Source organism: Panthera uncia (genome assembly GCF_023721935.1).
Source record: "Panthera uncia isolate 11264 chromosome A3 unlocalized genomic scaffold, Puncia_PCG_1.0 HiC_scaffold_12, whole genome shotgun sequence".
In the NCBI taxonomy this organism is placed as follows: Eukaryota; Metazoa; Chordata; class Mammalia; order Carnivora; family Felidae; genus Panthera; species Panthera uncia.
This window is the reverse complement of record NW_026057579.1, coordinates 5,427,129-5,449,870: the sequence shown is the minus strand read 5'-3', so window position 1 is coordinate 5,449,870 and position 22,742 is coordinate 5,427,129. Positions and strand designations below refer to the sequence as shown.

General features: G+C 45.5%; 1 protein-coding gene across 6 annotated transcripts; it reads right to left on the bottom strand.

Annotated features, from left to right (window-relative positions):
* Positions 1–162: 162 nt before the first annotated feature.
* Positions 163–22,284, bottom strand: LOC125937482 (fumarylacetoacetate hydrolase domain-containing protein 2A). Of its 6 annotated transcripts, none has more exons than XM_049652218.1 (9): positions 22,156–22,284; positions 8,913–9,039; positions 6,425–6,672; positions 4,212–4,428; positions 2,032–2,091; positions 1,677–1,839; positions 694–802; positions 496–583; positions 163–383 (listed from the first exon to the last, which is right to left on the bottom strand). In XM_049652218.1, the coding sequence occupies exons 3-9, from the start codon at positions 6,664–6,666 to the stop codon at positions 321–323; spliced, it is 942 nt and encodes a 313-aa protein (XP_049508175.1). In that variant the 5' UTR covers positions 6,667–6,672; positions 8,913–9,039; positions 22,156–22,284; the 3' UTR covers positions 163–320. The 6 variants fall into 6 exon arrangements, with proteins under 6 accessions (XP_049508175.1, XP_049508176.1, XP_049508174.1 ...); XM_049652219.1 differs by lacking the exon at positions 22,156–22,284 and adding an exon at positions 8,577–8,657 and having other exon boundaries at positions 8,913–9,092; XM_049652217.1 differs by lacking the exon at positions 22,156–22,284 and having other exon boundaries at positions 6,425–8,657; positions 8,913–9,093.
* Between the last annotated feature and the right edge of the window lie 458 nt (positions 22,285–22,742).

Genomic DNA, 22,742 nt, shown 5'->3' with positions numbered 1-22,742 from the left:
GTCGACTCTCTTGCATTCTCCATCCTTTGGTGTGTTAAGCGAGGGGACTGGACTTTTCCCAAGGCCAGTGTCTTTTTTGGGGTATCTTCTCCTTCCCTGTAAGAATGCTGTATCTTGTTCCCTGAAGCCCTAAAAGACGATAAACTGTAGCAGAGGCCAAGCTGCTGCTCTGGGCTGAGAATTTTATTGACGAGGAGGGCTCCATCCCTCTCCCTCCACCCAGAAGAGGCAGCTTGAAACAGCTGGCACTGGGCTGCTCCCTGTGATGGATGGCAGTGGATGCTCCCACCTCTTAAGTCCAGGGCTTGTGGTAAGACCCATCACACCACCTTGTTGATGATGACGCCTAGTTCTTCGATTTCACACTGAACTTCATCACCCTTCTGCAACAGCAGGCCATGAGGACATCAGTCCTTTGGGCTCCGAGGCCTGGATTTCTCAAGGCTGCCAGGAATTCTGGGTGTGTGTGCCCTTTCCTCCTTTCAGTCAACCTACCTTGAGAAAGACTGGAGGTTTCCTGAATACACCAACACCTGGGGGCGTCCCAGTCAGGATGACATCCCCTGGGTAAAGAGTCACGAACCTGGGGCAAATGGGACAGGTGAGACCAGGGGCTGAGATGGCCACAGCCAAGACTGGAAGGCTCAGGTCAACCTCAGGTGGGTGTGTGAGGTAGGGCCCCATCCCACTTACTGGGAGACCCAGGCTATCAGCTCTTCTGTCTTAAACACCATCTGGTTGGTGTTGCTGCTCTGGACCACTTCCCCGTTCACTCGGCAGCAGATCTTTAAGTTGTGTGGATCTGAAAAATGCAAAAGCACCACGTTGGGGTTCTTGTTTTCTCTCAAACCCCTCCCTTTACTCAAAGCAAATACAGAGGGAGGCTTTGTGACTTCCCAAATGAAAGGCCTGTCTGCTGGTCTTGCGTCTACCACCTAGCAGAGTATCTGGGTGAGTTTAGGAGGGCCTGTCCCAGACCCTCAGTTGGGAGAGAAAAAATGGCTGTTTTTGCCTTAAATGGCCATCTGTCCACAGCAGAGGCTGACAGCTGCAGATACAGAAGTGACTTGGTATCTGTATAGGCAGGGGCACTGAAGTCTCCTGCATCTGATGGCAGGGGACAGCTTACCTGTACTAGTGCCCTAATCACTTTTATTTTTTGCCGTATACACTCACGCTCCTTAGAGCAGCTGGAACAGTTTCACTTCACTGATGGCTGGCTACATCAGGTGGTGTAAAGCCTGGACCGCATGGACACACCCCCACCTAGATGGCTGTCTGCCCTCCTAATCACGGGCTTTCCTCTTGTTCACTCTGCCCTTGCTGCTTATAACCAGTGCTTCCCTGTTAACACTGGCTGCAGAGGTCCTGATCTACCTTACTGTGGAAAAGGTGTACAGGCTTTTGACAGCCACTTTCCGATGCTCAATACCTAACTTTTGGTTCTTTCCAACTTAAAGATGCTCCTGGATAGTGGCAGCTAGAGGAAGTCATACCTCTGCAGTGAGGGACATGAAGGACGCCTGTGAAACTCATGGCCTAGGCTGACTTGCTCTCTAAGGAGTCAGCAAAAGGCAACTCCATACTCCCAACTTCCTGAGTGCTGCTTTTCATTTACTCTGATGCATCCATGCAAGAGCAGGAAGAGTCACCACACGGGTTATCTCAAGACCTACCTGCTATACTGTCCTTGGTCACCAAGGCAGGGCCCAGGGGGCAGAAGGTGTCAAAGGTTTTTCCCAGCAGCCACTGCTTTCCATTGCGTCTCATTTGCCAGTCACGAGCACTTACATCATGAGCCACAGTGAAGCCGGCTACGTGAGCCATGGCATCTGTGGCCTTTAGGGGACAGGGGATTTGGCCAGATTGGAAGTTAGATCATCACGGTGACACCAACCCCCATGACCAAGCCTTTATCCCATGTTAGTAGCCAGAACTAGCCAAAGATGGGCAAGGAATAAGGCTGGGAGCAGGTAGTTGCCAACCATTTCCCAATGCCACAGACCGCTGGCCACTCCTCTTCCACCTTACCTTGATGTGCTTGCCTTTCCTTCCAATGATCACAGCCAGCTCCACCTCCCAGTCCACCTCCTGTAAAGAAAGAAGCAGTGGGCTGCCTGGCTCCATTCCCATGCTGAGGGGTATGCACCACCCTGCCTCAGGCCCTGGGTCTCTAACAGTGGGGAGTGGCTGTGGGCCCACATATGTGTTCACCATGAGCCAGATGTAGTGAAGGAGGGGGAAGTGTGGCTTGTAGACCCATAATCCTCGAGCACTGGCAGGTAATACCACTCCATGCGGGCACAGCTCTCCACTGTGACTGCAGACGGCAAGAGGAGTCTGGGCACTGAATTTACAAGTGACTTGATGCCTTCAAAAAAGGGTGAATACCAAGTAATAACAGCTAGCCCTACTGCACGCCAATAGCATTCTATATGCTTTCGGGTATTAACTCATTTAAATGAAAAGAAATGAGCATGGCCACAGAAAAAGGAAAACATGCTCAGCCTTTCCCATAATCTGCAAAGTACAACTATAAAACAGATACAACTTAGCCTTTCAAACTGGTTGCTCGTTCTAATGGTAACAACCAGTTGATCTGAGCACCCCAACACCTGATCTTGGTCTCTAGGATTGCTTCCCACTAGACAGAACTAGGTTTCTTAGGGGAAATGGCAAATTCCAGGTCTGAGACAGAATACAAGATAAGCCTGGAATATCTTGGCCAGAAAGCAAGGGAAGTACTCAAAAAGTGACAGGGATGGGGCCAACTTGGAGCCCCCCACTGGCCAAATTGAGAGCATTTGAATATCAAAAAGAATGTAAGTGATAGATTACAACAAACTGGGTAAAAATAAAAATCAGAAATACACCCTGCTAGGGACAGGAGTATAAAAAGGGAGGCAGCTTTTCTTCACGGGATGCCAGCTAATAAGAGTAGAGGCGGCATGACAGAAAGATCACCTTTTTCTAACCCCTAATACATACAATAATGGATTCAGGTGAGGATCCCTGAATGAAAAGCTATGTGGCAATAAGAATAGTCACAGGTTCTCAAATTACTACCCTACAGACTGCTTAATTACCACAGTGAAAGGCACCTTTCCAACGAAGAGATCGTGAACATCAAGTAAACCAAGTGATCAAATGGCCCCTCAATGGGGTGTGATGCACATCTGTTGGTACAGACTGCATTCATATCATGAACAGGGTTAGTGCCCTTATAAAAGAGATTCTTGCCCTTCTACCATGTGAGGAAACTGCAAAAAGACAGTAGTCCATGAACCAAGCACCAAATGTATCAGCACCTTGATCCTGGACTTCCCAGCCTCCAGAACTGTGAGAAATTCGTTGTTTATAAGCCACCCAGTCTGTGATATTCTGTTACAGCAGTCCAAATGAACTATGTAAAATCCTTGACAAAAACATTTAAATCTAATCATGAGGAAACCGACAAATCCAGAGTGCGGGATATGCTAAGAGAACTTGTCAGGATTCTTCAAAAAATCAGTGTCACGAAAGCTAGAAAATGGCAGGGGGACTGTTTGCTATCAGAAATCACCAAACTATGGCCCACAGGCCGGATCCAGTTCACTGCCTGCTTTTATAAAGTTTTCCTGGAACACAGCCATATTCACTCATTTATGTATCAGCCACGGCTGCTTTTCCATGACAGTGGCAAAGCTGAGTTGTTGCAACAGACACTCTATAGCATTCAGAGTCTATTATTTGCTAACTGACCCTCTGAGAAAGTCTGTGGATCCCTGTTTAGATTAAAAGCCCTAAAGAGACATAGCCAAGTACAATGTGTGGCCTTGACTAACCCTGGTTCAACAAAAAATAAAACCGTACCCAAATTAGAAATCCTCTTTGGAGGCAATTGGGAATATTCCCAATTGGACCATATAATGGTTATTATGTTAATTTTCTTAGTGGTGATAGTGGCTATTACGGTCATGCAGGACACTGCTTACTCTTAGAAGATGCATGCTAAATTTTATTTTTCTACAATGAAGGTGCACTATTTTTGTAATCAGTAAAAGATATGTTAATTCCTTTTTCTCCTGAGACCAGCCTTCCACTGTATAGTCCCCAGTAGTATCTGCTTAATACACTAAGCAACAGGCGGCTTCTTTAGGCATCCTGAGTGCTGAGCACCCATGCGCTGGGCCCCGGTGGGTGGGGAGGGCAGTGAGGAAGGAAGCACTGACCTGGCTCAAGGGTGGGAGGATGACCTCGTCGTAGGGCCCCACGATGGAACTGGCAAACTTGCTGAAGATGATGGGCTCCTTGGGCACAGGAACGTTCTGCTCTTTGCAGTGGTCCACATAATTCATTCCCACACACACCACCTTGTCTGGCCGTGTGACAGGGGCCAGAAAGGTCACCTCTGACCGTGGTAGGACTGACAACTGGACAGCCAGAGCTCTGCAGAGACAAGAGCAGGAGAGAGGGACTGATTGGGAGCAGGCCAGCAACCCTTGGGCACGCTGGGCAGGTACTGCAGCAGCCACAAGTTTTGCTCTTTAAAGGGGCGCCTGGGTGGCTCAGTTGGTCATGCGTCCAACTCTTTTTCAGCTCAGGTCATGACCTCATGGTTGAGTTCGAGCCCTGCAGTGGGCTCCACGCTCACAACTGGAGCCTGCTTGAGATTCTCTCTCCCCCTTTCTCTGCCCCTCCTGGGCATAATCTCTCAAATAAACAAACTTACAATTATATACTTCTAGATCTATAAACCATCACAATCAATGTGGAAATCAAACCCAGCTATTGTCCCTTGGTATCAGAACACTTTATTTTTATCTATGTTGATTTCCTTTCCCCTGTTAGGTAATACATGTCATGTAAGGAATTCAAAAGGTGCAAATGGGAAGAATGGAAAGGCCTCTCTACTGCCCCTTCTCCTAGTCACCCTGCTCCAACCTTGGACACAGCTACTGTGTCCTGTGTAGCTCTTCATGGCTGCTCTATGTATACTCTGCTCCTCCCGTCCTTTTTTTAGGCAAATGACACCAAATACATTTTTAAAAATACATGTATTTTTTAGGGGCACCTGGGTTGCTCAGTTAAGCGTCCAACTCTTGATTTCAGCTTAGGTCATGATCTCACGGTTCATGAGTTCATCTCATGATTCATGATCTCACAGTGCAGAGCCTGCTTGGGATTCTCTCTCTCTCTCTCTGCCCCTCTACTATTTGCATGCACGCATGCATGTGCACTCTCTCTCAAACTCAAAAATAAATAAATACATATTTTTGGAGATCTCTCCATAACAGTATATACTTTCCCCTCTTTTTTCATATGGCTGTATATACCTGCACAACACAGATACACCCAATTACCTGATGAGGGATACAGAAGTAGTTTCTTTTTTAAATTTTTTAAATTTTTTTTTTTCAACGTTTTTTATTTATTTTTGGGACAGAGAGAGACAGAGCATGAACGAGGGAGGGGCAGAGAGAGAGGGAGACACAGAATCGGAAACAGGCTCCAGGCTCCGAGCCATCAGCCCAGAGCCTGACGCGGGGCTCGAACTCACAGACCGCGAGATCGTGACCTGGCTGAAGTCGGACGCTTAACCGACTGTGCCACCCAGGCGCCCCTTATTTTTTAAAATGTTTTATTATTTATTTTTTGAGAGGGAGAGAGAAAGAGAGACAGGGTGTAAGCAGGGGAGGGGCAGAGGGAGAGGGAGACACAGAATCCAAAGCAAGCTCCAGGCTCTGAGCTGTCAGCACAGAGCCCGACGTGGGGCTCCAACTCACAAACTGTGAGATCACGACCTCAGCCAAAGTCGGACGCTTAACCGACTGAGCCACCCAGGTGCCTCTGTGGTTTCTAATCTTGCAAGACTATGACAGTATAGGAAGCATACCGTCACCAACGCTGTGTGCTGCCAAACGTCTGTATTTTTGCCGGTTTAATGTGTAAAAATAATAACTCAAAGTGGTTCTCAATTAATTTCATCAGATTCCACACGGATCCTGGCTTTGGGGAAGTCCCTACCTAATCTAGCCCAAACCCAAGAACTATCTATAAGAACACCTCTTTGCAGTCCTCTCTCCTTCAAGGAGCCAAGAGTCCAGACCTTCCCTCCCCACCCTCCCCCCCTCCCAGGTCCCAGACTCCTCAGGCAGCCAGGAACTTAATACCCTGGGGAAGGCAAGTGTGATGAAGCACTTCTGGCTCCACCACCAAATGTGTGGCTTTGGGATAGTTAATCACCATCCCTGGGCCTGAGGATGTTGTCATACAAGATTTCTAAGACTCTTCACTAAGAGAACAGGTGAGAAAGGAGAGGTAGAGTTACCCTGCTCACTTGCAAAAAAGTTACTAGCTGGTTGTTTCCCAGGGCAGGAATGGGTGGAACGAGAAAGAGGGTAGCAGGACAGCCACTGTAGGGCTATGCTGCCTGTTGATTTACCTTCTTGCCACCGAGAGAGTGGCCTCTCCCTGCTCCAGGAACTCCACCATTGTCTTGGGCAGTGTGGGGTCAAAGGCGTTGAGGTTAATGACCCCCCCGCCATTCCCTGATTCCAGGCCCAGGTGAGGTCCCATCAGGTGGGGTGCCTGGAACTGCACCAGTCTCATATTTCTGGAGGGTTGAAAGGGCCACTTCTGAGCCTGCAGCAAAGCTGTGAGCAACCTTCTACAAGAGACCAGCATCAGAACCTGTGAAGAAAAAATTAGGTCCTAGGGGACAGAGGGAGCTAAAACCACCATCAAGATCCACAAAGTTCCCTGAGCTGCAGCCCAAGCCCTTTTGCCCACCAGCCATTCCTAGAAGTAGTCTGCATTTATTAGTTATTTCACTGTTACATTTTATAAGGTGACTTTTTTGTTTCTCAATTCAATGCACGTAATGAAGCATTTCTAGAAGAGTGACTACTTCATGCCAGGCACTAATCTAGATAGGAGGGATTCCAGTGTTCCTTCAACCAGTGCTTTCTAGAGGTTTACACTGTACCTGGCACATCTCTGAGGCACTGGACAAACAGTATAGATCAGACACACTCAGTCCTGCCGTCCTGCTGTCAGGGGAGACGGATATTAACAATGACGTTGTAAGTAAGATCCAGCAATTGGGACCACTGTTGTAAAGACCAAGGGTCCTGCCTTTGTCTAGTTTCTTGAAGTGATACTGAGCTGAGCTGGGCTGGCCTTAAAATAAGCAGGACTAGAAATTAGTTAAGAGTGGGGCACAGCATGGGCAAGTGACCACTGGTAAAACTGGCTTCACAGCTGTCATAGGCAAATTTTTAAATGCCAGTTTGATCCTATTAACCTCCTAGTGAAAATGCTTTCCACTGCTCACATTACCAAGCTAAACCCCATACCAGGCTATCCCAGCCTTCTAGAAGCAACTCCCATGAGCCTCTCCAGACAGTATTTAGTTTCTCCTGCTGAAGTACAGGCTACCTGAGGGAAGAGACTGCACACAAAGGGCAGGGTCAAAGCCTGACAGGCATCATTGGGCTGTCTCCTCTCTGGGTTCTAAGACTACCTCTGTCCTTTTCACTGCTTTTTCATAGCATTGTGACTGGCACACAGAAGGCTCTACACTGCTCTCTGTTGAATGAACAAATGCCAGAAGCAGGGGCTTGACTTTTCACTACTTGGGAAAGCTTGGTGATTGTCAATATGGCTATGTCTTCCTTTCTCAAATCACTTAGAAGGTATCAACAGGGCTCAGGTCCTGTTTGAGTTCCAGGCTTTACTCAGAGGCAAACCCCATTCTCCTGTTTTGTTTTTAATCTAAGTCTGGCCTTCATTCCAAACAGTCTTTGCCCTGCATGGGCCCTTGCTTTAAAAAGTAGCCCTTTATGCTCAGTCATGTGGAGGTGGACCCAGACTCCTGGTCCTCACCCTGATGACTCAATTTGCCACCTTCAGTTAAAGATTCATTAGACCCAGGTCACTGATCTGACTACTGTCATGGCCAATAAGTTTGACCAGAAAACAAGGAGCTTTGAAACTTCTGCCCTCCTGTCTTATACAACCATGCTACTGTCAAAAATGTGTTCAAGCCAAAATGCATGCACTCAGATCTCCACACACTGAAAAAACAGTAACCACTCCCACTGAATGCCAGGTGTTAAGTGCTTTACCTATAATATCTGATTTAATTCTCTTGACAGTTATGGAAGATAGGTACTGTTAGCCCCATTTTACAAATGAAAATACGAAGGCTTAGTAAGATGAAGGGGTTTTCCCAAGTTCCCAGGGAGAGAAAATAGCTGGGACTTGAATCCAAGTCCAGGTGACATTGAAATTCTTGGCTTGGGCTAAAGTGTCCTAGAGATGGGTGGGGGTTAGATCTCCAACAGATCTCCTAGAGCCCCATGGACACCCTGTCTGCTATCAGCCAGGGAAAACTTGGGTCACATTCTGGCTGCTGCTTCAGGAATAAGGCTGGTCATCTGCTCTCCAAGATAACCCCAGGCCCCATTGACTATGACCTTCCCACATGACAGGCATATTCAGGCTCTCATTCCACCCTACAGCAATCCCCTCAGGCACAAGGTCCATTTTACAAAGGGGACACTGAGGCGTAAAGAAATCATCTGCCAAAGTACCAGTTAGAAAGTGGCCTCCGTGCTTCTGCGGTAATCACGATGCAACAGGGCACGAGCTCAGTTCAACTCTGGAAAAGTGTCCTTAAGCAAAGAGGCAGAGATTCGAGGCAGAAACAGCACAAGCATCACAGCTTGAGAGACGTGGGCCCCGTCCCGCCACCCACTCGCTCGGCACCCTGAACCAGTCCCCCAGCTTGGTCCCTGGCACTCAGCGGGCACTCACGACGGCCCACCCCACCCGTGTGGTCAGAGGGATGGGGGGGCCCGGTCCAGTCCTGACCCCAGCGGGAGACCTGGAGGGAGGCTGAGACCCGCCCGCCCCCCACCCCAACCTACCTGGCCGCGGCGGCGGGTCTTGCCGGGTTCCCTGAGCTGTCGGGCTAGGGCTCACCGAGCTGGGGGCCGAGGTCAGCGGGCGCCTAGACACCTGCAGCGCGTTTCGGAAACAGCGACCGGCGGGGAACTGCGGGGGCAACAGGCCAGGCTGCTTCACTAAGACTTTTGCACAAGCGGGCGCTGCCTAGTGACGCCAGAGAACAACAGCCAATAGAAGGGCGCCTCATTCCGACCCGGAAGCCAAGCCACGGAGGGGGCGGGCCTAGCGCTAGAGGGCAGGTTGTCTTTCACCGGTTCCTTCAGGCGTCTGGGCAGGTCCCGACGCAGGTGAGGCCGACCGCCTCCGTTCCGCTCCCCCTCCCCCCACCCCGGGCGGACACTCCTCGTCAGCGCGCCCTGCAACTGCACGAAAACGACAGGGAGGGCTTCCTGAAATTTTGTGCCCTAGGCGCCTCGCTGGCCTCACCTGCGTCGGGCCCTGCTTCTAGGCCAGGCACCGTTCTGATTGTTGGGCAAAGTGTGGTGGAGGAGACCAAATGATGGCGTGCCGGTTCACAACAACGAATATTTTTGTCTTCTGATTCTGACATATCACAGAGAAGAGGGATGATTGCACCCATTTTACATATGGGAAACCCGAGGCGGAAGTGTTTTGCTCAAGGTGACACAGGAGTGTGAGTAGTGGAACCAGCATTTTTGACCCCAAGTGCGGTCCTTTACTGCCATTCTCAAGCAGCCCTGTCTTCACACGCATTGTGCTGGGCCTAGGGCAGGATAGCGGGAGGCATAACCTCCAGCATCAGAGAACAGGCATTCTCGTGTAGAGGTGTTTTAATTACACAGGCAGTTAACAATCCGGCTCTGTAGGCCTCTGGCATATGAAGACATATTAAGTGGTCTGGGCAAGATGCCCAAGACTTAATCAAGGACCAGATCATCAAGGGCTTTACTTGTCCCACGAAGGAGTTTGAGCCTTATCTAAGCACACGGGACATGTCACACACAGAGTTAGACTTGCATTTGAGAACTTTTGCTCTGGCCACTCCTCCAAGGCAAATGAGTGCAGTAGGGCAGGTGGCTTGGTGTGTGGCAGAGACGGTGAGAATCCAGACATGTATAGAGGGTAGAACAGACAGCTCTTGATGATGACAGGAAGTGGAAGTGAAGGCGGAAGAAGGTCTCAGGCCAACTCCTAGGTTTCTGGCTGGTAAATGGCAGTGCCGTTCATGGCGACAGGGGTCCTCCATTCTGGAGGGGCAGCAGGTCTAGGGAGAGGATGATGAGCTCAGTGTTTGGATGGGTTGTATTTAATGTGCCTGTGACACATTCAAGGAGGCAATGCAGGGTGGACATGGAGACACAGGTCTTAGAACTTGGGGTTCTAGTCTAGCTTGAAGGTAGAGGTCAGCATACAGAGAAAAACAGGACTTGTGAGGGTAAGTGTGATCAGGAGGAATGTGGTAAAGAGAGTCTGATATAACCCCCAGTCAGAACACCCATCAGGTAAGGATCAGCCAGAAAGACTGAAGGGAAACGGAGACAGGGGAACATACAACTTAGGCAAAATTTGGGGGCTGCACCTTCGAAATGCCAAGGAGAGGACTTCTGCTTCTGGACAAGATGAAATAGGTGATGTTATTAAAGACCACGATCAAAAAGATGAGAGAATACTATGAACAAAGCTACACACATAAATTTTACAACCTTGATGAAATGGAGCAATTCCTTAAAACAACAGCCTGTCACAATTCACCCAAAATGAAATAGATAGTTTGGATAGCACCGTATCTATTAAGGAAATTGAATTTGTAACTTAAAAAGTCCTGAGGGGCACCTGGATGGCTCAGCTGGTTAAGCGGCTGACTCTTGATTTGGGCTCAGGTCATGATCTCACTGTTCCTGAGTTCAAGCCCCACATTGGGTTCTGCTCTGGGATCCTGGGAGCACAAAGCCTCTCTCGGATTCTCTCTCTCCTTCCCTTTCTCTACGCATGCTCACTCTCTCTCAAAATAAACAAACAACAACAAAACTCCTAAAAAAGAAAGATCTAGTCCCAGATGGTTTCATTGGAGAATTCTACCAAATGTTTAAAGAATGAACAGCAATTCCACATAATCTATTTCAGAAAGTTGAATAGGAAGGAACATGTCTCAATTCATTTTATGAAGCTAGTATTACCCTGATACCAGAAAACAAAGACAGTACAAAAAAGGAAACCACAGGGGCGCCTGGGTGGCTCAGTCGGTTAAGCGGCCGACTTCGGCTCAGGTCATGATCTCGCGGTCCGTGAGTTCCAGCCCCGCGTCGGGCTCTGTGTTGACAGCTCAGAGCCTGGAGCCTGTTTCAGATTCTGTGTCTCCCTCTCTCTGACCCTCCCCCATTCATGCTCTGTCTCTCTCTGTCTCAAAAATAAATAAACGTTAAAAAAAAAATTTAAAAAAAAAAGGAAACCACAAAGCAATATATCTCATGAATACAGATGTAAAAGTCCTTAACCAAATATTAGCAAATCTAAGTCAGCAATATATGAAGATAATTTTCTACCATGACCAAACGGTTTATTGCAGGAATACAAGGCACATTCAATATCCAAACACTAAATATAATTCACCAGGTTAATAAGCTAAAGAAAAAAAATCACAAAGTCATATCAATTAGTGTAGAAAAATCCAACAAAATCCAACACCCATTCATGAAACATACTCTCAAAACTGAGAAGGGAACTTCTTCAACTTGATAAAGAACATTTACCAAAAAGCCTACAGTTAATATGGTTAATGGTGAAAAATTGAATGCTTTCCCCTCAAGACTGAGAACAAGGAAAGAACGCCGGTTCCTACCCCTCTTACTCATCATAGTACCGCAAATTCTAGCTAGTACAATAAGGCAATTGAAAGGAAATAAAAAATGTATAGATTGGAAGGGAAGAAATAAAACGATCTCTTTTTGCAGATGGTATTGTTGTCTTCATAGAAAATCCACAGTGGGGGAAAAAACCCTCCTGGAAATAATAAGTGAATCCAGCAAGTTTACAGAGTACAAGATCAACATACAAAAATCAACTGTATTTCGGCACACTAGCAATGAAAATGTGTATCCTGAAATTAAAAATATAATACTATTTGCTCAAATAAAAATAAATACTTAGGTGCAAATCTAACTAAACACGTACAGGACTTGTATGCTGAAAACTATAAAACACTGACAAAAGAAATCAAAGATCAGCATAAGTAATGAGATATATACCCTGCCCACAGATTGGAAGACCCAACACAGTAAAGATGTTAATTCTCCACAAACTGATATACAAATGTAACACAATTCCTACCAAAATCCAATCACAATTTTTTCTACATAAAGACAAGACTTTCTAAAATTTACACAGAAAGGCAAAGGAACTAGAATAGCTAAAACAAATAGCTAACTTTTCAAAAGAAGAATAAAGTGAGAATAACCAGTCGACCTGATTTCAAGACTTATTATGTGGTTATTGTAATCAAGATTGTGTGATCTTGGCAGAGGAATAGACAGATCAATGGGCCCACAGAAATATATCCAGCTGGTTTTGAGAAAGATACAAAAGCAATTCAATGGAGGAAAGATAGTCCTTCCAACAAACGGTGCTGAAGCAACTGTACATCCATGATCTTATATAAAATTTAACTCAAAATGGGTCACAGATTTAAATTTAAAATGTAAAATTACCAAGCTTTTATTATCTTATTTTTTTTTTAATTTTTTTTAACATTTATTTTTTTGAGACAGAGAGAGACAGAGCATGAACGGGGGAGGGTCAGAGAGAGGGAGACACAGAATCTGAAACAGGCTCCAGGCTCTGAGCTGTCAGCACAGAGCCCGACGCGGGGCTCGAACTCACGGACCGTGAGATCATGACCGGAGCCGAAGTCGGCCGCTTAACCGACCGAGCCACCCAGGCGCCCCTCTTATTTTTTTTTAAGTTTATTTTTTATTTTGAGAGAGAGAGGGAAGAGAGAATGAGTGGGAGAGGGGCAGAGAGAAAGAGAGGGTGAGCCCAAGCAGGCTCCGGGCTGTCAGTGTAGATACCGACACAGGACTTGATCCCACGAACCGTGAGATCATGACCTGAGCCAATACCAAGAATTGGATGCTCAACTGACTGATTCATCCAGGTGCCCCTAAGATTATCAAGCTTTTAGAAGAAAATATAGGAGAAAATCTTTGAGACATATGGCTTAGTGAAAGGTTCTTAGACATTACCCCAAAAGCTTAATACAGGAAAAAAAAAAAAGTAGTGGACTTCATCATAATTAAAACCTTTTACTCTGCAAAAGGATGTTAAGTGGGTGAAAGAACAAGCTACAGAAAGGGTGAAAATATTTGCAAACTACATAGCTGACAAAGAACGCACACTAGGATATATAAAAAACCCACAGACTTGTCGAATCACTATGTTGTATACCTGAAACTAATGTAAAATAGTGTCAACTATACTTCAGTTAAAAAAGAAAAAAGAAAACCTCTCAAAAATCAGCAGAAAAAAACAATCAGTGGATAAAGGACACGAAGAGATGTTTCACTGGAAGCTATACAAATGGCATATGATCACATGAAAAGATGTTCAATATCTCTATAGAAATTAGGGGGATGTAAATTAAGACCATGATGAGATATCACTGCACAATTATTAGAACAGTTGAAAAAATAGTGACAATACCAAATGCTGGGGAGGATGCAGATAACTGGATTTCTTATACATTGCTGACAGGAATGTCAAATGCCATAGCCACTCTAGAAAATAGTTTGGTTGTTTCTTAAAAAAACTAAACATGCACTTACCATATGGCCCAGAAACTGTAGTCCTGGGCATTTATCCCAGAGAAATAAAATTCTATACATGATTGTTCATAGTGGTTTTATTTGCAATAGCTAAAACCATGGAAACAACCAAAATATTTTACAGTAGGTGAATGGTTAACCAAAATGTGGTACATCCATACTATGAAATACTACTTGTCAATAAAAAGGAAACAACTTTGGATATCCACAATAACTTGGATGGATCTCAAGGGCATTGTGCTGAGTGAAAAAGGCCAATCTCCAAAGGTCACATTCTGTATGACACCATTTATAGAACATCTCAAGATTACAGAGATGGAAAACAGATTAATGGTTGCTAGGGGTTACTGATGGGGGTTTTGGTATTCCGTGCAAGCGAGAGAAAAAAAAATCTTTTTTTTAAGCCACTGTTATTTTGGATCCCTGTTACTTGCAGTCACACACAGTCTGAACTGATAAGTCTCCTGTCACTCTACACTTTTTTGAATTTCCTCCTCCATCTCAGTCCCTTTCAAACTCACCCTCCTCCACATACCCTATAAATGATGGCATCGCTCAAAGCATGATCCTTACTGCTCTTCTCCTCACGCAGTAGGATCCCTAAGCAATCTTTTTCATGCTTGATGGTTTCATTATCACCACAGAAATAAGTCTCACATGAATCCAACTGCCTATTGGACATCTCCATTTTGATGTCTCAAAAGCACCATAAACAACATGTCCAAGACTGAACTTATGATTTTTCCACGTCAAACATGGTCTTCTTCTCTATTTCAGGGGATGTCATGACAAGCTGTCCAGCTGAATAGCTCCCAAACCAGAATTCAGTCTTTACCCTTCCCTCACTCTTTCATTTCCAATTCATCTTCATTTCCCAGCAACATTACCTTCCCAAATCTGAGTTGTTAGACTTCTTATCCCAGGTCAAGCCACTATTATATCCTACCTGGCTGCGTTCCTACTACGCCTTTCTGACAGATTTTAAAACATGTTCACAAGTTGTTTAACACTCCTTCCATCAATAAGTGGTATCTAATTTTCATCCACCTAATTTTCTGTGAGCTGAACTTAGTGACTCACTTCTACTAAATACAGTGCAGTGGATGATCCTGCCTGACTGCCAAGGTCAGTGTATTACTCTGCTTGGGCTGCCATAACAGCAGGTGGTTTAAAGAACACACGTTCGTTTTCTCAGTTTTGAAGGCTGGAAATCTGAGATTAAGGTGTTGGCAGGTTGGGTTCTTCTGAGGCCTCTCTCATTGGCCTGCAGATGACCACCTTCTTGCTGGCTCTTCACATGGTCGTCCCTCTGTGTATGCACCCCTAGTGTCTGTGTGACTACATTTCCTCTTTTTATGAGGACACCAGTCATACTGGATTAGGGCCCACCCTAACAACCTCATTTTAACTTAATCACCTCTTTAAAAGACTTATCTTCAAATACAGTCACATTCTGAAGTACTAGGGGTTGGGACTTCAACCTATGAATTTTGGGGGGACACAATTCAGCCTATAACAGCTAGGCAATAAAAGGTGGTACAGCCTCTTCTTGGCTCTCTCTCTCAACAGCGTATCAGTCTAGGTCCAATCAGGAAAGAAATCACACGGGAATTTGATCAGACTTAAGTTTAGTATAGGACGTATTAAGTAGAACAGGGGATTGGAGTCGTGAGGGATTGCCCAGTAAGACTCTAAAAAATATAAAAGTAATAACGGATATAAGAAGTCAAACCCTTAAGACTCGAGAAAGCACCCTAGGAAGAAACCTGCCAAGGCTGGGATTCCCCCCACTCCCCTTGTTGGAGATGGCAGAGATGTTTAGAGCTGTGCTGGTGAAACCTACTAGAAATCTGGAGCTCACTTGAAATCCAAGCTTTAGGGTACTGGCAACATTTTACTGGAAGCTCTCTGTTACAAAGCCAACTGACAAAGGGAGTGCCAAGGGAGGATGCTGGCCACCAGAGCTTCTGGGACCAGGTACTGCAGGAGCTGGGCACTGGGGAAGTGGGGAATGCTGTAGGATCCTGCTGCTGAAGAAGTCTGCAGGAGCTGGTCTAGTGAGAATGCTGAAAACAGGAAGCAAAATCCTTTCTTCCTAGAATGTCTCTCCAGTGCCCTCTGTAGACAATGCTTTAGTGTCAGCTGGAAAGGAGAAAATATTTAAAGTGCCTGGATCCATTTTTACAGAATAGGCAAAAAAAAAAAAAAAAAAAAGGTGAATCTAGAGCTGACAAGCAATAAATAGGTAACTGGCACAGTCCAGCCCTTTGACTACTCTGCTTCCAGATGTACCCCCTGACACATATTTGAATTCTGTACATCAACAAAATAACTCTCGATTTCTATCTAATATGAGGTTACTCTTCTTAGGAGTGAAGAAGTTCTCATCCTTTCCCCAGGGGTCAAGGTACCCATCACTCACTATGTTAATCATTGCTCAATTTAGTAAAAGTCCCCCGTTAGAATATTCTGTTGCCTAAGTTTCTGACAACTTGTGGATAAAGGAAAATTGGGAAGGATAAACAAATGGTTAGCATATCCAAACATATCAAATAGAAAATAAGCAAAACTTTTCACAGAATTATAACAAACAATCCTAAAATTTGTATGGAACCACAAAAGATCTTGACTAGCCAAAGCAATTTTGAAAAAGAAAAACAAAACTAGAGGTGTCATAATTCCAGATTTCAAGTTATATTACAAAGCTGTAGTAATCAAAACAGTATGGTACTGGCACAAAAACAGATCCATGGATCAATGGGAATGGAACAGAAAACCCAGAAACAAACCCACAGTTTTATGGCCAATTAATCTTTGACAAAGGAGGGATGAATATACAATGGGGAAAAACAGTCTCTTCAATGCAAAAGAATGAAACTGACCACTCTTTTACCATCCACAAAAGTAAACTCAAAATGGATTAAAGACCTAAATGTGAGACCTGAAGCCATAAAAATCCTAGAAGAGAGGATAGGTGGTAATGTCTCTTGACATGAGCCATAGCAACACTTAAAAACAAATTTTTTTTATGTTTATTTTTGAGAGGAAGAGAGACAGAGTGTGAGTTGGGGAGAAGCGAGAGAGGGAGACACAGAATGTGAAGCAGGCTCCAGGCTCTGAGATGTCAGCACAGAGACTGACACACCAGCTCGAACTCATGAACTGTGAGATCGTGACCTGAGCTAAAGTTGGATGCTTAGCTGACTGAGCCACCCAGATGCTCTGCAACATTTTTTTTTACATATGTCTCCTGAGGCAAAGGAAACAAAGGCAAATATAAACTACAGGGACTACATCAAAATAAAAAGTTTCTGCACAACAAAGGAAACAATCAACAAAACTAAAAGGCAACATAGTGAATGAGAGAAGACATTTACAAATGACATATCTGATAAAGGGTTAATATCCAAAATATACAAAGAACTGATATAACTCAGTACCCAAAAAACAAATAATCCAATTAAAAAATGGGCAGAAGACATAAACAGACATTTCTCCAAAGAAGACATACAGATGGCCAGTGGACACATCAAAAGATGTTTAACATCACTCATCATGAGGGAAATGCAAACCAAAACCACAATGAGCTATATCACCTCACACCTTTCAGAACGGTTAAAATAAAAAACATAAGAAATAACAAGTGTTGGTGAGTATATGGAGAAAAAGAACCTTCATGAATTGTTGGTGGGAATGCAAACTGGTGCAGCCATTATGGAAAACAGTATGGAGGTTCCCCCCCAAAAATTAAAAATAGAACTACCCTATGATCCAGTAATCACACTATTGAGTATTTATCCAAAAAATACAGAAACACTAATTCAAAGGGATATATGCATCCCTATGTTTACCACATTATTTACAATAGCCAAACTATGGAAACAGCCCAAGTGTCCATTGACAGATGAAAAGATAGAGAAGATGTGGTATATACATGATGAAATATTATTCAGCCATAAGAAAAAATGAAATCTTGCTATTTGCAACAACATGGATAGAGTTAGTCAGCAATCAGTCAGAGAAAGACAAATATCATACGATCTCATTCATATACAGGATTAAATAAAACAAACAAATGAACAAAAGAAAAACAAAAGAGAGCAACAAACCAACAGATTCTTAATTATAAAGAACAAACTTATGGTTACCAAAGGGGAGGTGGATGAGGGGATGGGAGGAATAGAGGATGAAGATTAAAAACTACACTTATGATGAAAAAAAATTAAAATGATTAAAAAATCAATGAAAACAAATAAAAAAGCAGCCAAACTACTACAGTTCTCCTTTCTGTAATTTGTCACAAGGCTATAACCGATACTGATAGCTTTCTTCTCTCACTGCACCCTCTGTATTTCCCCTGCCCTCAAGGAGAACCTTAACTGCTCGGGGTTCACACCTAGAGGAGTGACTTAAACTCTCATTCCCAAAATGTTTGAGCCCTCAATGGTCCTGCCTTTTTTGGTTTCTGTAGTTTTTCATTCACCTTTACTATTGCTGTATTTTTCATTAAACTTTACTACTAATACGTGTCTTGTGAGGGCAAATCTCTGTGCCTTCTGTGATGCAGGAGGTCCAAAGTAATCTACTTGCCACTAGGTAGCTAGCTGGTGCCCACAAGGAGTGGTGCCATATCAAGGATTAACACTGGTCTCTGCTGTTGGCAGACTGGGCACCTAGCAATAGCGTTAGGTCAGTCTTGGTAAGGGTAAGTGCACATTGCTGAGACCACGCATGGACCCTATTCCTGCCATCCTGTTCATGAGCCCATTGAGCAAGCACTAGGGTGGGGAGAAAGGCTAACTAACATCCAGAGTATGTTAGTAAGTATCCATGTTTCCCACCTATTGTTGTGCTCCTTTGCAATGGATGCCTTTTGGTGGGCATTCACATGTACACTAATATCTTCATAGTCTATGTCCTTTCAGAGAGGTCCATCCCTATAACTCTTCTCCAGACTTACCTGTCATCAATTGTGATGGTAATTTTATGTGTCAATTTGGCTTGGCCACGGTGCCCAGAAATTTGGTCAAACATTATTCTGTATGTTTCTGTGAGAGTGTTCTTTGATTGAAATTAACATTTTTAAAAATGTTTATTTATTTTGAGAGAGAGAGGGCATGAGTGGGGAGAGGGCAGAGAGAGAGAGAGAGAGAGAGAGAGAGAGAGAGAGAGAGAGAGAGAAACAGACAGAGAATCCCAAGCAGGCTTTGTGCTTGGAGCCCTACACGGGGCTCAATCTGATGAACTGTGAGATCATGACCTCTCATTTCATGACCTGAGCTGAAATCAAGAGTTGGATGCTTAACCAACTGTGCCACCCAAGCGCCCCAAAATTAACATTTTTTTCAGCAAGATGTATTTTTTCAATTTAAATTTTAGTTAACATACAGTGAAATATTTGTTTCATAAAATTAGCACTTATATCAGTGGAATTTGAGTAAAGCATATTGCTTTCATAATGTGCATGTGCCATGTCCAATCCATTGAAGGCCTTAACAGAACAAAGACTGACACCTACCCACCCTACGCCAAGCAAGAAAGAATTTTTCCAGCAGATGGCTTTTCAATTCAAACTGCAGCTCTTTCCAGAATCTCCAAACTGCTGGCCTATCCCATTAGATTTTGGACACACAAAGCCTCCACAATCACATAAGCCAATTCCTTAAAATATCTATCTATCTATCTATCTATCTACCTACCTACCTACCTACCTAGGTTCTATTCTTTGGAGAACGCTATTACACCAATTTTTCATTCCTGTTCCTTCCAAGTGCTTGACCATAAAGCCAAACCATTAACAACAGATCATGAACCAATAACCAGTAGATTCATACTTCTGGCCATCTCTCACTCCAGAAAATCAAACACATTGCCCAAAGTTCTAGCCACAGGGGAGATTTTTCTTTACCATTGACCTTCATCCCTGAATGAGGTCAAGGTCACCCCTGAATGAGATGACCATGCTGCCTTGTAACTTTGGGGAATTATCAGCGTCATTTCATGCAAACCCATCTGTAGAGCATGCTTGAATATTTTATTTTTATTTTTATTTTTTTAGTGTTTATTTTTGAGAGAAAGAGAGAGACAGAGTACGAGCAGGGGAGGGGCAGAGAGAGAGGGAGACACAGAATTTGAAGCAACTCCAGGCTCTGAGCTGTCAGCACAGAGCCTGACACGGGGCTCGAACCCACAGACCTAAGCCAAAGTTGGACGCTCAACCAACTGAGCCACCCAGGTGCCCCAGAATTTTTTCATTTTCTGTAAACATATCCTAAAGATCATCCCAGGAAGCCTTGCCTGTGGGTTGAGAGAGAGAGAGAGGAGGCAATGTGACTGGAATTGGTGTGAAAATAATCTGAGTCACCTGCGTATTCAACTTAGTTGTATCTTCCACACCTGCCTGAGCTCGGACTCTTAGCTACCATTTCCATTTGATGACAGACTGATGCTGCACATGCCCAACCTTATAACTGAGGGATCCAACAACACCCAGATTTTTTGGGCAGCTCAGACTGCATGGCCACCTAATAGCCTATGGTGGGACATAAAACCCAACAGCAAGCCAGAGCTGTTTTTCAAAGTCAGAGTAGATATTTGAGAAGAGGGTATAGACATGCTCTACAGTCCTAGAATCTGAACTGTGATGATTCTCTTATCAGTGCTTTCCAGAAGCTCCATATAGTGTCCCTATCTGCCATAAGTTTCTATTATCAGATGACTCCTACCCCAGCCACTGTCTAATTGCAAGTGCATGAGAGATCTTGAACAAACATCACTCTGAGATGTAATAATAATCAATGACTGCTATGCTGTCGTAGCTGACCCCAACAGCATCCTCTCTGGTTTCCCTGCATCTTCTCTGGCCCCTCCAATTTGGAGTCCATGTTTCAGCCAGAGGGGCATCTTCAGAACAATGATCTGACAATAATACACTTATCAGTGCCTTCCTGCTGCCCTCAGGCTGAGGCCCAAGCCTTCAGAGCACCTCCCCATTTCACCTCCATCTGCGCTCAGGATTCCGGGCTCCAAGTCCCGTCTCTCTAGCCCAGTTCTGGGCAGTGCTGTCTCCCTCCTGTGCCACAACCCTTTACCTGGCTCCCTCCTGCTCATGCTTCAGGTTTAGCTCAAATGCCACTTCCCTCAGGAAGCCTCCTGAGGTCACGTGGCCTGTCCAAAGGTTCTCAGACCTCACCTTTGTGGCTGTGGCACTGGTTGTAAATTTACACCCTTTTGAGTGATTTATCTTTTCAGTGAAGACTTTATCAACGTCTTGTCTTCAAGAAATTATAGGCTCCACCAGGGAGAGGTCTGCAAATATTCTGTGATTTTATCCTCAGACTCCCCCAGAGTGCTGGGTGTGCAAAGGTTGTTGTTGTTTTTTCCAATGAATGAATGAATGAATGGATGAATAGTGAAGTAATGGGCTGGGATGGATGGGGGCTGGAGAGTCTCGATGCCTGTCCCACAGACACAGGGGATATGGCCTGGGGTGGGGGGGACACAAGTCAGAGACCAGGGCCACCTCCCTTTGGGCTCCATTCGTTCTGCCCAGGACAAAGTTCCACTCAGGGCTGGGGAAGTTCGTCAACAAAGCAGGGAACTTGAGGATTTCACAATACTGGTTGGGCTGGCAGTTGGCTGTGGGGGACTGACTGATGGCCTGCTCTTTGGGGCTTTATTTTTAGTTTCTGGATGTTTTACTGTATTTGGTAATTTTTCAAAACTGGGAAAAACCATTGCCTGGCTTCATTTGTTGTGCTCCTGGGTCAGGACACAACCAGAATTGCTCAGGAAAGTAGAAAAAAGAGGGGCTGAGCTGGGGGTGAGTGCTCAGACTGCTCTACAGTGCAGGCCAGAGGAAATGTTTCAAAAGATGTTTCAAAAAAGACTCTGACCCTGGTGCTGCGGAAAAGCGGGTCCCATGACCCATTAGGCTCAGGGCCCTGACACCTGGCCCCACCCTGGGCTGTCTGCCATGGCCTCCTTCCCTATAACCTTCGGTTCAGCAGCATTACTGACCACTCCCTTCCCCAATGTGCCAGCCACAGTGCCAGTCCTGGCCCCAGGAGGGACCACCATGGCTCCCACTTGCAAGACGCCCACAATCTGGCAGAAGAGACAGCACTGGGCACTCTGGCCCCTGACCGCCCCACCCCGCTTCCTTCAGGGCCCGCTGGAGTCTGGAACGCATGTTCACCACCCCACAGCTGAGCCTGACATGCGGGGCCACAGCAGTTGAGAATTTTTCAGGAAAAGTGCCAGTCAACCCAGGTCTAACTGGCTTATGGCGGTGGGGGTGGAGAGGGGAATCCTATTAACCAGTGGCTCATAAGTGAAGAGTCTAGAGAGTGGGAGGGGGCTTGCTTAAGGTGCAGTTTGATTTTGAGCTCAAGAGCTTCCCCTCCCCCACTTGCCTTCCCCGGACCTTGCTTTCTGTCTCTCCATGCCTCAGTCAGGCCATCTTCTGCACCAGCTTCATTCCCGCGGCTCCCTGCAGGTACGAAGCTGCAGCAACAACTCCAGGACTCACACGACCCAGTGTCTGGGAGCAGGGCAGCAGCGCCTTTTCCCAGCATGCCCAGCATATGTCTCCCTGGGCCTCATTGGCTGTAATCGGGTCAGGTGCCCGCCCCCCAACCAATCACTGACGGGGAAAGGCGTTGCCGCGATTAGCTTCATCTGGGTTTAGAGGTAGTATGGCCGCCAGGGCTTCACCAATGGAGCATGGAGGAGGGCTCCGCAGGCGAGATTGGGAGGCTACTGCCAGGAGCAGGGGGAGGATGCGGGGAAGCGGAAGACTGGTGTCTTTCGTTCCCATGGTGCCCAGGGACCTCAGTGAGAGCGAAGTTCCTGACAGCCGTTTGTTGCCAAGCGAATGGAGGGGCCATCTCAGGCAAAGGGATGGGGTAGACTTAGATACTGCATTTAAAGGAAGGTTCGGTAATGTTCAAAGCCAGCTAAGAGACCTGAACAGAGGGAGCCCTGTTCTAAGACTGATGGCCCTCAGCAGTC